The sequence below is a fragment of the Cebus imitator genome, unplaced genomic scaffold (assembly GCF_001604975.1).
Source record: "Cebus imitator isolate Cc_AM_T3 unplaced genomic scaffold, Cebus_imitator-1.0 Scaffold125, whole genome shotgun sequence".
Taxonomy (NCBI): Eukaryota; Metazoa; Chordata; class Mammalia; order Primates; family Cebidae; genus Cebus; species Cebus imitator.
In genome coordinates this window covers 1,886,119-1,900,972 of record NW_016107440.1, presented here as the reverse complement: position 1 = coordinate 1,900,972, position 14,854 = coordinate 1,886,119, and the positions used below count along the sequence as shown (strand labels likewise).

At 46.7% G+C, this 14,854-nt stretch overlaps 1 protein-coding gene across 1 annotated transcript in view; it reads left to right on the top strand.

The window, feature by feature from the left end:
* NUGGC (nuclear GTPase, germinal center associated) overlaps window positions 1-14,854 on the top strand; it is a 55,403-nt gene that overhangs the window by 33,033 nt on the left and 7,516 nt on the right. Inside the window, exons 11-16 of the mRNA XM_017540374.2 lie at window positions 1,112-1,148; window positions 2,847-2,967; window positions 4,454-4,618; window positions 11,343-11,500; window positions 13,672-13,810; window positions 14,619-14,727. Of these exons, the coding sequence (XP_017395863.1) occupies window positions 1,112-1,148; window positions 2,847-2,967; window positions 4,454-4,618; window positions 11,343-11,500; window positions 13,672-13,810; window positions 14,619-14,727 (729 nt within the window). The remainder of the gene's footprint in view (window positions 1-1,111; window positions 1,149-2,846; window positions 2,968-4,453; window positions 4,619-11,342; window positions 11,501-13,671; window positions 13,811-14,618; window positions 14,728-14,854) is intronic.

Sequence of the window (14,854 nt, the reverse complement as noted above, 5' to 3'; positions counted from 1 at the left end):
AAATACTATTTTACCTGAGGCAGATGGACTGAGAGGAAAATGTCAAAATAGTAGGTATTTTCCATCCCTCCTGAGACTTGAACAAGGCAGAATGTGTTTAAGCGATGGCAGGTGTGATTTGGCTGGCTTCTAGTGGAATGCAGACACTTGTTGGTTTTCCTGGAGAGGTGTGTTTATGTATACAGCCCCAGAATGTTCCATCTGTCTCTAGATTTCCTGCGTGCCCTGGTGCTATCAGAATCTCAGGGTCAGAGGAGCACAGTAAAATAATGTGAGAGGATGGAAGCTAGGAGGGACTTTCAGTAGAGTTTTGATACTTATCTTCCCTGGCAAGAATGCAGGCATTCTGAAAAACTAGTTACAATTACTTTTCTCATAGCAATTGATATATTTATCTCTTTTATGGATGATTTCTTTTTAACCCTAAAATCAGAGGGATAAACTACCAAATTAGAGACTTGGGGGCGGGGGTTGGAGAAAATCCTCTTCCTGTCATCAGTCACCAGCTGTATTGTCTCCTTATGAGAGACAGAATATACAAAGACAATGGCTGGACCATGTGTAAAAATAAATCTCTGACCCACAATGTGTAGCAGCCTGCCAGAAACCAACCTCTTATCTACAATAAACAGCCCAGGAAGCCTTCTGTCTGTAAGTCAGACTTGCAGGAAGTCAAACTGCTATCTCTAATAACAACCCAGGAGGCTGAAGAATAACTGTAACAATCAGCACTAGATGGCCGGGACTTGATGAATAACTTCCCTAATCTCTGTCCCTGCTTCCAACTTACTACCAATCAGGTAATGTGTTTGGTATGACTAACCAATGACATTGACCTCTCTGCTTTTAGCCAGCCCATCTCTAGTGTCCCCAGGCCAATAGCCTCCAATCAGGGCACCCCTAAAGCCTTTTTTGTCCACCGTGAAGCTTTTCCACTCCTCTACATGCTTTTGAGTATCTGCTAAATTCAAATGATGGTGGCTGAATCCCTTGCTGTAGTGAGCTCTGAATAAACAGCCTCTGCCTGTTGTCATCTGGTTGCTCTTCGCTTATTTCTACACTTGCCTTCACCCGTCAGATGTGCACAGTTGTTTGTCTTCTTGTTATACAGGAACAGGGAAGGGGCAGAGGAACATGAATAAGGCTCTGTGAGTGGTCAGGGAGCTGGTCCTGAAGATGGGGAAAGTGGGCCAAGGCTGACCCTGCAGGGTGGCAAGGGAGGCAAATACTCGGGATTTGACTTCCATGTGGGAGTAAGCAGTGCCACCCAGAGCCTTTGGTTGTATAAAGTCTTTAGTGGTGTGGGGCCTTTCTTCTGCATAAAAGGGGCATGTAGAACAACATTCAGTCTTTTAAAATCATATTTCTTGTGGCTTGTTTTGGTCTAGTTGTACAAGAAGAAAACAAAACAAAAATCTTGGAATCTGAGATTTTCTTATTTGACTTTTGTCCACTGAAATCATTGGGGAAGGGTTTGACCTTCCAACTTCCCCAAACAGTTCTTCAGGGTGAAATTTGTCTGTCTGCACAGCACAAGATTGCTTTTGGAAATGCTGATGGAAAATAAATCTGATTTGGGGCTGTGTGTGGTTGGTGTATTTCACAGACATAAGGACAAGGCATTTTGCCATCAAGGCCGGAAGTGCTCGCCCCACATACTTTTCTTTGCTGATATGGAAGTGCAGCATTCAGAGAGGCTCAGATTCACCTCTGCAGCCAGACTCCAAGCACTGGAAAACAGAGGACAAGGGGCTGGCTGGCACTTCTGTGATAGCTATGTTAGGGAGTTGCTGGCAACTTTGCTCAAAATTCCTTGGCCTTAGATATTGGTCTTACTCTCAGCTCTTTGATAGAAAGTTGGAAGGCAAGAATTGTGAGTTCCTTTGAATTCTGAAAAATCAAATCTACTTTGTGTGTGACTGATTATTTTTTTCAAAGATGGTCACTGAAACCCAACATTTAGAGTTTGAATAGTTAGTGATTTTAAAGGAGCACTCATTATTTTTAAGAATCCATAATAAGTTGATGATGACATCTCAATGTCAAATGAAGTCAACATTTATTCATACTGAGTGCCAGATTCTCTGTTTCTTATTGTTCTTATATTCTCAGCTCTTCCCATTCTTACCATTCTTTTGTTTATTCAACAGAGATTTATTGAGAGTGAGGCATTGTGAGAATCGTGCCCATAGCTTTTCTTTCCATGACTTCTTTCTTCTTTCATTTTCATCATTGGCGACACCACAAATTCAAAAGAATCTGAAGGATGCCCTGGGGAAAAATATGCCTCGTAGAATTCTTAATGGTGAGAATGAGGAAAATTCCCAGGGTGCACCAAATGCTACACAGCCTCCATACACTCTAAAACTTACTTACTCCAAGATTCACAGTGTTTCAGAGTGGGGGGTTGTTTTCAGGATGATTCAACCCAATTCACTTACTGTAAAGATGACACAGTTGAGAACCAGAGAAGTTAAATCACCTACAGCAGGTCACACATCAATTTCAGAGCTATTTCTGTCTATTTGGAATAGAATTTAAAAGCCTGAATTATCTAGCAGTTTCTCTGGGCCACTCATTCAATCCACAGGTGTCTATGGGTTTTGCTGTCTGTGCTGTGCCCTGGAATAAAGGAGCATGAATGACTAGTAGCCTGTTCCTCTGGCAAGCTCCTATCCAGGGAAGGAGACATAGGGAACAAGAGAGACATGTCATATGACAGGAGACACGCTGTGGCACAGGACTGTGGGAAGTGTGGTGGGAGCACAGGACAAAGAACCCCACTTCTACCTGGGGACTCAGGGAAGGTGCTTCATGGGAAGGACTTTTGAGCTTTGTCTCTGCAGTAACAAAGATGAAATCAACAAGGCCCAGAGGGCACAAGATGGACAGCATGTTTGGGGAATGGCAGCAAGTCCAGGGGTAGCTACTTGGCAGGACATGTCGGGCAAACAGGTGGTGGTGCTGGCAAGGTGGGGTGAGTTCTGGCTATGAAGTGCCTTAAGGGCCAAGCTGGGGAGTGTGGCCCTGTCTGCTGCAGACACTGTGGGGTCCACTGAGGCTCCCAGGCAGGGAACAAGGCTACGAGTTCCCAGTTTGCCACTGTATTCATCCAGTTTCATGCTGCTTATGTAGACATAAGCAAGACTGGGTAATTTACAGAGAAAAAGAAATTTTTGTTTGTTTGTTTTTTGTTTTTTGAGAAGGAGTCTTGCTCTTGTTGCCCAGGCTGGAGTGCAATGGCGCAATCTCAGCTCACTGCAACCTCCACCTCCTGGGTTCAAGTGATTCTCCTGCCTCAGCCTCCTGAGTAGCTGGGACTATAGGTGACTGTCACTATGCCCAGCTATTTTTTGTATATTTAGTAGAGATGGAGTTTCACCATATTGCCCAGGCTGGTCTTGAGCTCCTGACCTTTTGATCTGCCCGCCTTGGCCTCCCAAAGTGCTGGGATTACAGGGGTGAGCCACCATGCCCAACCAAGAAAAAGAGGTTTAAATGGATTCCCAGTTCTTCGTGGCTGGGGAGGCCTCACAATCATGGTCGAAGGCAAAAGGCACGTTTTATATGGTGGCAGACAAGAGGGAAATGAGAGCCAAGCAAAGGGGGTTTCCCCTTGTAAAACCATCAGAACTTGTGAAACGCATTCACTACCATGAGAATGGTATGGGGGAAACCAACCCCATAATTCAGTTATCTCCCACCAGGTCCCTCCCACAACATGTGGAATTATAGGAGCTACGATTCAAAATGATATCTGAGTAGGCACACAGCAAACCCTATCAGGCACCTAGGGGTCAAGGCTTTCTCTGGTGGTCACTTCCTTGTATTATTTGAATGTATGTTTTCTCCCTGATTAGACTGTGTTCTTTGAAGACGGAAGCATGGATTTATTTTTGTGGTTGTGTAGCTTTGCTATGCAAAGTGTGGTCCATAGCCCGGGAGACCAGCATTACCTGGGGACTAGCTAGAAATGCAGAATTCCAGGGCCTTGGATTTCGGATTTTAAGATCTAGTGATTTGTATGCACGTTAAAATTTGAGAAGTATTATCCGTAAAAACTGCTTGGTGCAGAGTCAAAGGAAATGTTTGTTGAATCAGATGTCATTGTAAAAATCTGTTTTAATAACAATTGGATTTCTGTGTGGATAGCTACTTCCCCAAATAGCCTGACGGATTATACATCTGAAATAAGTTGCTGAATAAGCAGAGACTGTGATTTTTAAGAAATGAAACAAGTCACACCAGGCAGGTATTTGTTCTGTTCTGTAACCCCACAAAGCCGAGGGGGTTCTGTGCACTGAGGGAGGCCATGTGAGGACAATAAAGAGAGGTCAGCTCTGAGTGACAAGCTGAATCTTGCGCTGGTGACAAGCTTAAAGGAAGCCAAGCTTGAGGAGAAGGTGCTCTGAGGGAGTGGGTGGCCTGATGCCTTTGTGGTCTTTGTCCCTAGAATGAACACTTGCATGTGAGTGACCTGCGGAGATTCACAGAAGAGAAGGTTGAGCTGCTGGAAAAGGCCATCGCACAGTGCTTTGCCTGCATGGAGCAGCCTCTGAGAGAAGGGGTCAGAACCGCCAGGATCTCCTACCGCTGCATCCTCAGGGCGTGCCTGGTGGTGAGTGACCACCTTTCAAAAGAGATGAAGAGCTAGAGGAGGGTAGGAGCAAGTGAAAATTGCGCATAATAATTGTTCATGTGTGTCTTGGAAGGACCCAGGAAGATACACGTGCAGCAAGGATAGCATAGGAATCTGGGATCTGAGGGTCTTGGCTGGAACACCAGCTCCACCAGACACCCGCTTTGCAGCCCGGGCAAGATCCTAGACTCATTTTTTTTTTTTTAATTCCTGGTTTTCTTCTGAAAATGAGGATGTAGCGTTGATGTCAGTATTCATTAGCTTACGCAATAAGGAAATATCTTGTAACCTCTCCTTTGGCATACAAATTGTGATTTTATTTCTTAATTAGTTGTATAGAGTTTCTGTAGGGAAAAAATGTAAGTGCAAGGCAGTATTTATCTAAAACTAAGGGGTAAAAAAAGAGGCCCATTGTTGTAGTTTGCTTGGGCTGCCATAACAAAATCCCACAGACTGGGTGGCCTCAACCACAGACATTGATTTTTCTGGAGTTCTGAAGGCTGGAAGTCCAAGATCAAGGTGTCAGCAGGGTGAGTTCTTCTGAGGCCTCTCTCCTCTTCTGGAGAAGGCAGGCAGCCTTCTTCTTGCTGCGTCCTCATGTGGCCTCTTCACTGTGCACACACATTCCTGGGATCTCTCTTCCTTCCCAGAGGGACACCACACCTGTCAGATCAGGGCCCCACCCTTATGACCCCTTTAACCTTAATTACCTCCTTACCAACCTTGTCTCCAAACACAGTCACCCTGGGGGTTAGGGCTTCACATATGACCTCAAGGGTGCACATCAGTTTGTAGCATCCAATAAGGGGAAGATGTGATGGACAGCACTGCTCATGGAGCAAAGAAGACTTGGTGTCCCCCATGCTGGGAGAAGTGCATGGATGGTGTGTGGTTGTGGTTTTTAATGGGCCTTGGAAAGGTGGAATGTGAGCAGTGGAAAATGTGTGAAAAGGTGAGTGTGATGGGGTGGTTAGCTTCCTGGAGGCTTTTCTATGTGCATAGATGATACCGGCTGTCTAGCACATGGCCTCTTCTGGGTGTTGCTATCTGTGTGCTTTGTGTAAAAGCTTATTTAAATGTACAGATGAGGCTGGGTCTGGTAGCTCATGCCTGTACCCCCAGCACTTTGGGAGGCTGAGGCGGGTGGATCACCTGAGGTCCGGAATTCGAGACCAGCCTGGCCGACATGGTGAGACCCAGTCTCTATTAAAAACACAAAAACTAGCCAGGTGTGGTGGTGGGCGCCTGTAATCGCAGCTAATGGGGAGGCTGAGATAGGAGAATCGCTTGAACCTGAGAGGCAGAGGTTCCAGTGAGCTGAGATCGCACCATTGCAGTCCAGCCTGGGCAACAGAGTGAGACTCCATCTTAAAAAAAAAATGTCTAGATGAGTAGGTGTATGTGCTGCAATCTGGATGAACGGGAAGGAGGAGACACCTCTAGCACAAGACCAAGGATAAATGCTGAAAGAACCAGGATTGAAGGAGGAGATGAGTCGGGGTGATTCTGGGGCCACCGGGGAAAGTGTCCGTGTGTGGACACAGGAGGCTGACAGCTGGAGTGTGTTCCATGCAGTTGGGTGTGGGTAGCCAAGTATTCATGCGTGTAGTATTACATGTGTGCGTGCACTCAGTTGGCAAATACGAGCCAAATGCTGACTGTGGAACCAGATACTGCACGTTATCCGATCCTCATAACCATTCTATGAGGCAAATGCCCTTATTATTATTTTAATTTTTCAGCCTTGGAGAGGCCAAATACCTTTTCCATGGCCCTGTATGGACTCCACAACTAACCCAGGCCTACCTAGCTCCATAATTGGACACCCAACCCCTGCTGCACTCACCCACTGCTTCTCCTAAACTCTCTGAAAACCAGGGCAGCAACTTGTTCTTGCCAACCAGCTACATAGTTTAACATCTGTAAATCCCCATACAAGGAAATCTCGCTGCATTCATTCATTCATTTCTGCACATAACAAGGACTTTGGAATACAAGGTGTGTTTGCCAAGATGCAGCATATCCCACGTGGGCTCTGATTTGGATCTCAGTTTCCCCATCTGCCAGCTGTGTGACCAGGGACAAGTTATTCAGTCTCTCTGTGCCTCAGGTTCCTCTGTGTAAATTGAGGACCATGGTACCTATGTCATAGGATTGCTGTAAAGATTACTTGAAAGAATGCATGTAAAGGGATAATGCTGAGTTGACTAATTCACTCAGTGTATAGAGAATGTCTGACCAGTCAACTGTTTTTTTTTTTTTTTTTCTGACAGAGTCTTATTCTGTCACCCAGTCTGGAGTGCAGTGGCATGATCACGGCTCACTGCAACCTTCACTTCCCAGCTTCAAGTGATTTTTCTGCCTCAGCCTCCTGAGTAGCTGTGATTACAGATGCGCACCACCACGCCCGGCTACTTTTTGTATTTTTAGTAGAGATGAGGTTTCACCGTGTTGGTCTGGCTGGTCTCAAACTCCTGACTTCGTGATCCGCCCTTCTCGACTCCCAAAGTGCTGGGATTACAGGCCTGAGCCACCATGCCCGGCCATCTGTTTTTCTTACTAGATTTCAGGGATAGAAAGATACATTCCTGGTCAGAAGAGTTAAGAGAGCATTCGGGAACTATAATAAAAGGTAGCATGCTGGTGAGGACCGCGGGACAGCCAGAAAGTTCTCCAAATGTTTAGAGAAGGGAGAACATTCTGTTGGGAGCTGTGGCTGGCTGGAATCTTTTGGCTGCAAATCAGAGTCCCTAACTGAAGCCACTCTTAGCTATGAGGAATTATATTGGCCCATGTGCCTGAGAGCCACAGGAAGAGAGGGTCTGGGGGATGAACTGAATCAAGCACCTCTGTGGGCCCCATTCTCAGGCTGCTTCTCTCATGATGGCAAAATGGCTGTAGCTGTTCTTGCACTCACATCTGAACACCATGAGCTCTGGAGGAGGGTTTTTAACATCAGTGTGATTGACAGCTGGGACCAGATCATGCTTTGTTGTGAGAGGCTGTCCTGTGAATTGCAGGTCATTTCATTCTTGGACTGCACCTGCTAGGTGCTGGTGGCAGCCCCCACTCTTCAGTTGTGACAAAATCACTCCCAGTTGAGAATCGCTGTCTAGACGAGCAGGGGGATGGCTGTTTCCAGGCTGGCATTCAGAAGACTGGAGAACCTTTCTTAGGAACCTCAGCAAAGCTCTCACGGTTTTATGGAGGTGGAATATCTAATGCAATGATGGAAATGTGGAACTGGAGCCTGGAGAGAGGTGGGGCTGGAGGATGTGGCTGCCACTTGCATGGAATTGATGCACATATACCAGTGAATGGGCTTGAGGAGGAGTGGAGGGAAGGCAGTGACAGGACATCGCCTCATGCAAAGGCCCCGTTAAGGAAGCAAAAGAATAAAGAGGGGCAGGGGAGGGTCAGAGAAGGCAAAGCCTGAGAGGTGCCAGGAGAAAGAAATCGTGTAATGCCTATTTTCTTATCTTTATGCTTGTTTTTAGTATAATGCTTAATTTATTTTATTCCAATGAGAAAACTGGAGCAATAAAGTTTGTTAAGGCTGAGAGCAGTGGCTCATGCCTATAATCCCAGCACTTTGGGAGGCTGAGGCAGAAGGATTGCCTGAGGCCAGGAGTTCAAGACCAGCTAGGCAGCATATCAAGACCGTATCTCTAACAACAACAACAACAACAACAAAGTGGGGCTTGGTGGCATACCCCTGTAGTCCCAGCTTCTCAGGAGGCTGAGGCAGGAGGATCTCATGAGCCCAGGTGTTGGAGGCTGCAGTGAGCTATGATTGTGCCACTGCACTCCAGCCTGAGTGTCAGAGAGAGGCCCTGTCTCTTAGGAAAAAAAAAAAAAGTTTGTTAAGGAGAACATCACATGCTCCTGAAAGGGGAAAATAAAACAAAAACAACCAGGGCCATTGGATTTGGCCTTGCGGGTTTCACTGGTGACTGTGCTAGGCAGTAACCAAGGTAGCCCCAGGGGTCCTCACCTCCCAGTATTTTTGCCCTCATGGAGTCTCCCCCACATTGAATCAGGGCTGATTTCTGAGCAGAAGAATGCTAGACAGGTGACAGTATGTGGCTTCTGAGGCTAGGCCATCAAGGGCCACGGAAGCTTGGGTCACTTTCTCAGGGGGACGCCTTTGTGTGCTGAAGTTGAGCCACTGTGTGCAGAGGTCACATGGAGAGCAAAGGCCCCCGCCTGGGGCCAGGAGCCAGCACCAGCGTGCAGCCAGGTATCCTTGGAAGCAGATCCTCCAGCATCACTCAGAGCCAGCACCCAGCCTCACCCAGCCTCACCCAGCCTCACCCAGCCTCACCCAGCAGCCAGCACCAGCATGCAGCCAGGTATCCTTGGAAGCAGATCCTCCAGCATCACTCAGAGCCAGGACCCGGCCTCACTCAGCCTCACCCAGGAGCCAGCACCAGCGTGCAGCCAGGTATCCTTGGAAGCAGATCATCCAGCATCACTCAGAGCCAGCACCCGGCCTCACCCAGCCTCACCCAGGAGCCAGCACCAGTGTGCAGCCAGGTATCCTTGGAAGCAGATCATCCAGCATCACTCAGAGCCAGCACCCAGCCTCACCCAGCCTCACTCAGGAGCCAGCACCAGCGTGCAACCAGGTATCCTTGGAAGCAGATCCTCAAGCCTCACTCAGATGACTACGCCCCCGGCCACACCTGACCAAACCTCAGGAGAAACCTGAGCCAGAGTGGCCAGCCTGACCATCCCAATCCTGACCCACAGAATCCCAGAGAGATGACAGGCGTTTACTGTTTGTTTTTAAGCCACTGCACAGCTGTGTTCGGTGATTTGTTTCATAGCAATATGTAAAGAAGTGACCTTGGACAGAGCTGTGTCTATCCCATCATTGAAGAACCCAGATCACACAAAGTGCAGGAGTAAGTGGAGCTGAGAGGACGAAGGCATGCAGCAGCAACCACCCCGCTCAGAGTTTGCTGTGAGCAGAACAAGCAACGGCAGACATCTGCGGGCGTCTCCAGGATTTTACCCCATCAGCTGTCCCCTCCCATCAGCCTTTTAATGACTTCTTCCTCTGTGACTACCAGCGTGGCCAAGGGACTCCTAGCTGATGTTTCTTTGAGATCAGAAATTTGGGAAGACATTTATACACTAACATCATACCATTATTTAACATAGTAAAAATAGCCTAAATGTTTAAGAACAAGAGAGAGGTAAAATGAATTATTTTTCTTCCATATGATACTATATTAAATGGTTATTAGTGCAGTTTTTGGAACTTTTTTTTGGGATGAAGTTTCGTTCTGTCACTCAGTTTGGAGTGCAGTGGTGCCATCTCAGCTCACTGTAATCTCCGCCTCCCAGGTTCAAGCGATTCTCCTGCCACAGCCTCCTGAGTAGCTGGGATTACAGGCGTCTGCCACCGCACCTGGCTGATGTTTGTATTTTTAGTACAGATGGCATTTCTCAATGTTGGCCAGGCTGGCCTTGAACTCCTGACATCAGATGATCTGTCTGCCTCGGCCTCCCAAAGTGCTGGGATTAGAAGTGTGAGCCACTGTGCCCAGCCTGGAGCATACTTACAGTGATTTGGGGATATTCTCATGTTGTAATATTAAGTAAAAAGATTAGAGAAAAAGAGAGAATTATACCAGTTGTACAATGCTATGTGGCCCTTCCCTTAAAACATATATCATTGATTAAAAATCACAGAGCCATTTACTAAAATTTTAGCAAACACATTTTTATTCACTTTACAAATGATTACCATCTGGCTGAAACTGATTAATGTCTCTCATAGCTCTAGCTTTATATTTTTCTTTCCTGTCATTTGTGCATTTATTTCTTTGGGAAAAAATATCGCCAAGACATACAAATCAAATTGCATTTCATTAAAAGTTCAACAAAAAGTTTATGAAATCTAAGGACTATCCTTAGAAAATTCAAGGCATATACTTACTGTTGGATCATAGCACATTGTCATTCATTCATTCATTCATTCATTCAATAATTGCTTATTTAACAAATATTTCTTGGCCAGGCCTGGTGGCTCATGCCTGTAAACCCAGCACTTTGGGAGGCTGAGGTGGGTGGATCACCGAAGGTCAAGAGTTTGAGACCAGCCTGGACAACATGGTGAAACTCTGTCTCTACTAAAAATACAAAAATTAGCCAGGCATGGGGGTGAGTGCCTGTAATCCCAGCTGTTCGGGAGGTTGAGGCAGGAGGATCGCTTGAACCTGGGAGGTAGAGGTTGTGGTGAGCCGAGATCCTGCCATTTTACTCCAGCCTGGGCAACGAGAGCAAAACTCCGTCTCAAAACAAACAAACAAACAAACAAAAACAAATATTTCTCAAATACTACTTACGTTGTTGCCAGGTATGGGGACATAAAGATGAATGAGACACTGTGCTTGCTCTCAATGAGCTGATGGCCAAGGACAAATGAGTAAATTAGCACATTCAGAATTGCTTGAGAAGGATTGTGCTCAGAGTGAGCCCAGGGCACTTAGGAAGCTCATGGCAGGGCCCCCCAGACAATCTAGAGGCGTGGCCACTGTCCCCCTCGTTCAGTTTAATCATCTGTTTAAAGAGCATGTCTCTACCCTTTCCTGTGATTCTTAGTAATGACCTTTGGCCTGGGAAATGCAATTCTAATCCAGTGACCTTCTAGTTAATACCTGCTAACTCTGCTAACTTATTGTTGATTTTCTAGAGGAGTAAAGGAAACCAAGGTTTTCATCAGACCCTGAAAGCTGTTTGCCTGAAAAATGGCATCTATGCCTCCAGGACTCTGGCGAGAATTGATCTAAACGAAGCTCTCACTCAGCCCATCTACGACCAGATCGACCCTGTTTTTGCAAGCATTTTTAGGTAAAGAATCTTTCGTCTTGCCCCTTCAGGAACAGACATCAGAAGAACGTTGAGCCAGAGTCTTTAAGAATTTAGAATTTGTATCTGGAAGTATAAAGAGTAGCTTGTAACTAGAGGAGGAAAGCTTAGTCTTTGGCAAAACACAAAAGCGTCCTTGGTCTGGTTTACTTAAAAATTTCCCATGATGACCCGGACACAGATTGAGATGCTGCCTTCAGACTAATATTATGATTCCCATTATTTTTCAGATATCTCACACTTGCAGCTGGGGATACATTTTCTTAGGGATCTGAGCCGAGGACAGGCTATTTTGATTGGAGAGAGTGGAATTAATCAAACATACATGGTCCTTAGAACTTTCTTTCTTTCCTTTTTAAAACAATGAGACAGGGTCTTGCTCTGTTGCCCAGACTGGAGTGCAATGGCACAATCCTAGCTCACTGCAGCCTCGAACTCCTGGGCTCAGACAAGCCTCCCACCTCAGCCTCCTGAGTAGCTGGGACCATAGGCATATGCCATTCTGCCTGGCTAACTTTTAACAGATAGATTTTTTTTTTTTTTTTTTTGGTAGAGATAGGGTCTTGCTATGTTGACCAGGCTAGTCTTGAAATCCTGGCCTTAAGTGATCATCCCCCCTTGGCCTCCCAAAGTGCTGGGATTACTGGCATGAGCTACCACATCCCACCTCAGAGCGTTCCCTGAATGCACTGAAGACACTGTCTGTTTCTGACACTGCCTGTTCACATACATGACATGGGTGTGGGGAGTATACCTCCTTGGTGATCCCTCCTTCCCTCCTTCCTTGACCTCTAATTCTTTACTCCATTGATAGAAATAGAATCTCCCAGTCCCCAGTACAGCTGCCCATCCCCAGTCCCTGTCCTTCCTGCTGGCATTTCACATGGTTGCCAACTGGTGGCTGCTTGAACCATTCTCCAGCCTTTGCTTGTGTCTTGCTCAGAGCCCCCATCCCTGCCCCACCTTTCTTTTTTTATTCTTTTGTTTTTGAGATGGAATCTTCTGTCACCGAGGCTGGAGTACAGTGGCACAATCTCCGCTCACTGCAACCTCCACCTCCCAGGTCAAGCTATTCTCCTACCTCAGCCTCCTGAGTAGCTGGGATTACAGGTGCCTGCCACCATACCAGGCTAATTTTTGTATTTTTAGTAGAAACGGGGTTTTACCATGCTGGCCAGGATGGTCTTGAACTCCTAATCTCATGATCCGACCGCCTCAGTCTCCCAAAGTGCTGGGATTACAGGTGTGAACCACTGCGCCTGGCCTTGCCCCACCTTTCTTTAAGCATGTCTTGGTTTATGTCATTCCACCGATTGTACCCCCATTTTGTTTACAATTCTGTGGGCTAAACTTCAAATTCCTTAGAATGCATTCAAGACCTTCCATCTGCCTCCAGCTTCCCTTTCCAACCTCTGCCTACGCCCCAGCCTGGTAGCAGCCCTCTGCTGTAGCCCGCCCAGCAGGTGGCAAAGAGAGAGTAGCTACATGTCCCGGGCACCAGTGCTAAGTACTTGGCATGCATTAGCTCATCAGATGTTCCCAGTAACTCTAAGCAGTGGCTTCTGTCTTTTTACATCTGAGCAAACTGAGGTTCAGAAAATTGTGGAACTTTCCCAGTGGCGCCCAACTCGTGAGCCACGAGCTGGGATTTAAAGCTTGTACTCTCTCCTCTGCAGCCTCTCACTTCCTATTTCTGGGATATTCTGAAACCACTGTGCTTCCCACGTTGTCCCATGGGGAATAACTTATTTCCGCCTCCTCAGATCTTACCCAACTTTTAGGTATAAGAGTTCAAGTTCCACCCTTTCAAGTGGACACATGTTGACCGTGGAAAGACTGTGAGTTCTCCAGTTAAAGCAGTATTCCAAGCCTGGCTCTGCCTCTTACTAACTCTCTGACTTTGGACACGTCAGCAATTCTCTCTGAATCTCAGTTTTCTCGCCTGTTAAATGGACATTATCTCACGAACTTCATAGGTTTTTATGTCAAAGGCCTGGCACAGCACAGTGTCTGGCACGTTGTAGGGATTTGATAATTGTTGGATCTCATCCTCCTTCTCTTAAATGAACAGAAGGACACAGCTAGTTTCATGTTTGTTTCAGTCTCACAGCAGCCACCATTCTCGTAAGCTTCTTTGTCACTTTCTTCTGTAGGACGGGGAAGCCCACTGGTTTGGCTCTGATGCCTCACCTTGATGCTTTTAAGTACTCCCTGCAGGAGAAAATGATGGAAATTGGGATACGAAGTGGCTGGAAATATGATAGCTACAAAAAAAATTTCCTGATCCAGGAGGTAAGTTCCTTATACAGTAAGGAGAGCAGTGAGGTTGGGCGTGGCTTTCTTCCCAGGCTGGTTTTGTAGGTTGCCAGTGGGTTCCTGCCTATTCCCTGGAGTGTCTGGGGTCTAGGAGGGCCTCTTGGGGGTGCTGTGAAATACAGAGCACAGTGGGATATGGGGAGAGCAATGGGCCTAAGACTGCCTGGAGGAGGTAGGAGACCTTTGCTCCACTGTGAAGCAACCAAGAGCGCGCACCAAGGTTGTAAAGTTTGCTCAGTTTCCAGGAAGAATCTTTAAAGAAGCTTTAGTTGTATGAAACTTTGCATCAGCTGGAAACATGTTCGCTAACCTACCGTTTTCACCAGTGTTACAAAGTAGCATCCAATGCAGTGAAGCTTAAAGAAGTCATTTTTTTGTTGTTGAATTTTAGGTCAATTTCTAGTTTTGAGGCCTCAAGACTCTTGTCTGTGACTCACTTTCTTCCAGTGCCAGCCCAAATTACATGGCGGTGCTAGGGAAAGAGCTTGTATCTCCTCTGGCCCCCAGAGAGGGACCATTCCAGGACCTTGCCTGTGCCTGAGTTCAACTCAGGAAATACTTATGGAGTAGTTTGTAGGTGCCAGGCACCAGGGGAAGCGCTTGGGTTATAGAGATACTTAGAACAAAGCTCCTGCGTGTGAGTAGCTCTCAGCCTAGTTGTGGAGATGACAGGCAAACAGCCAGGTATCATAGGAGGAGGGAATGGTGGCCAGGCACTGGCACACCTGACCTGCTTCCGTTGAAGGAATTGCCACCAATGGCCTCTGTTGCTCTGTCTTCCTAGATAAGTGCCATCCTCGGGGGCCTGGAGGACCACATCCTCAGAAGGAAGAGGAGGATCTATGAGTCCCTCACCGCCTCTATCCAGAGTGACCTGAAGCTCTGTTATGAAGGTGCGGGCCGCAGGGAGCAGCATTCCTGCCTGTTCTGGGACTTTCTGTCAGCGCCTTTCGCATCCTTTTGTGCGGCTCAAACCCCTTGTCTCCTTTCACCCTAAGTCTTTTTTTTTTTTTTTTTTTT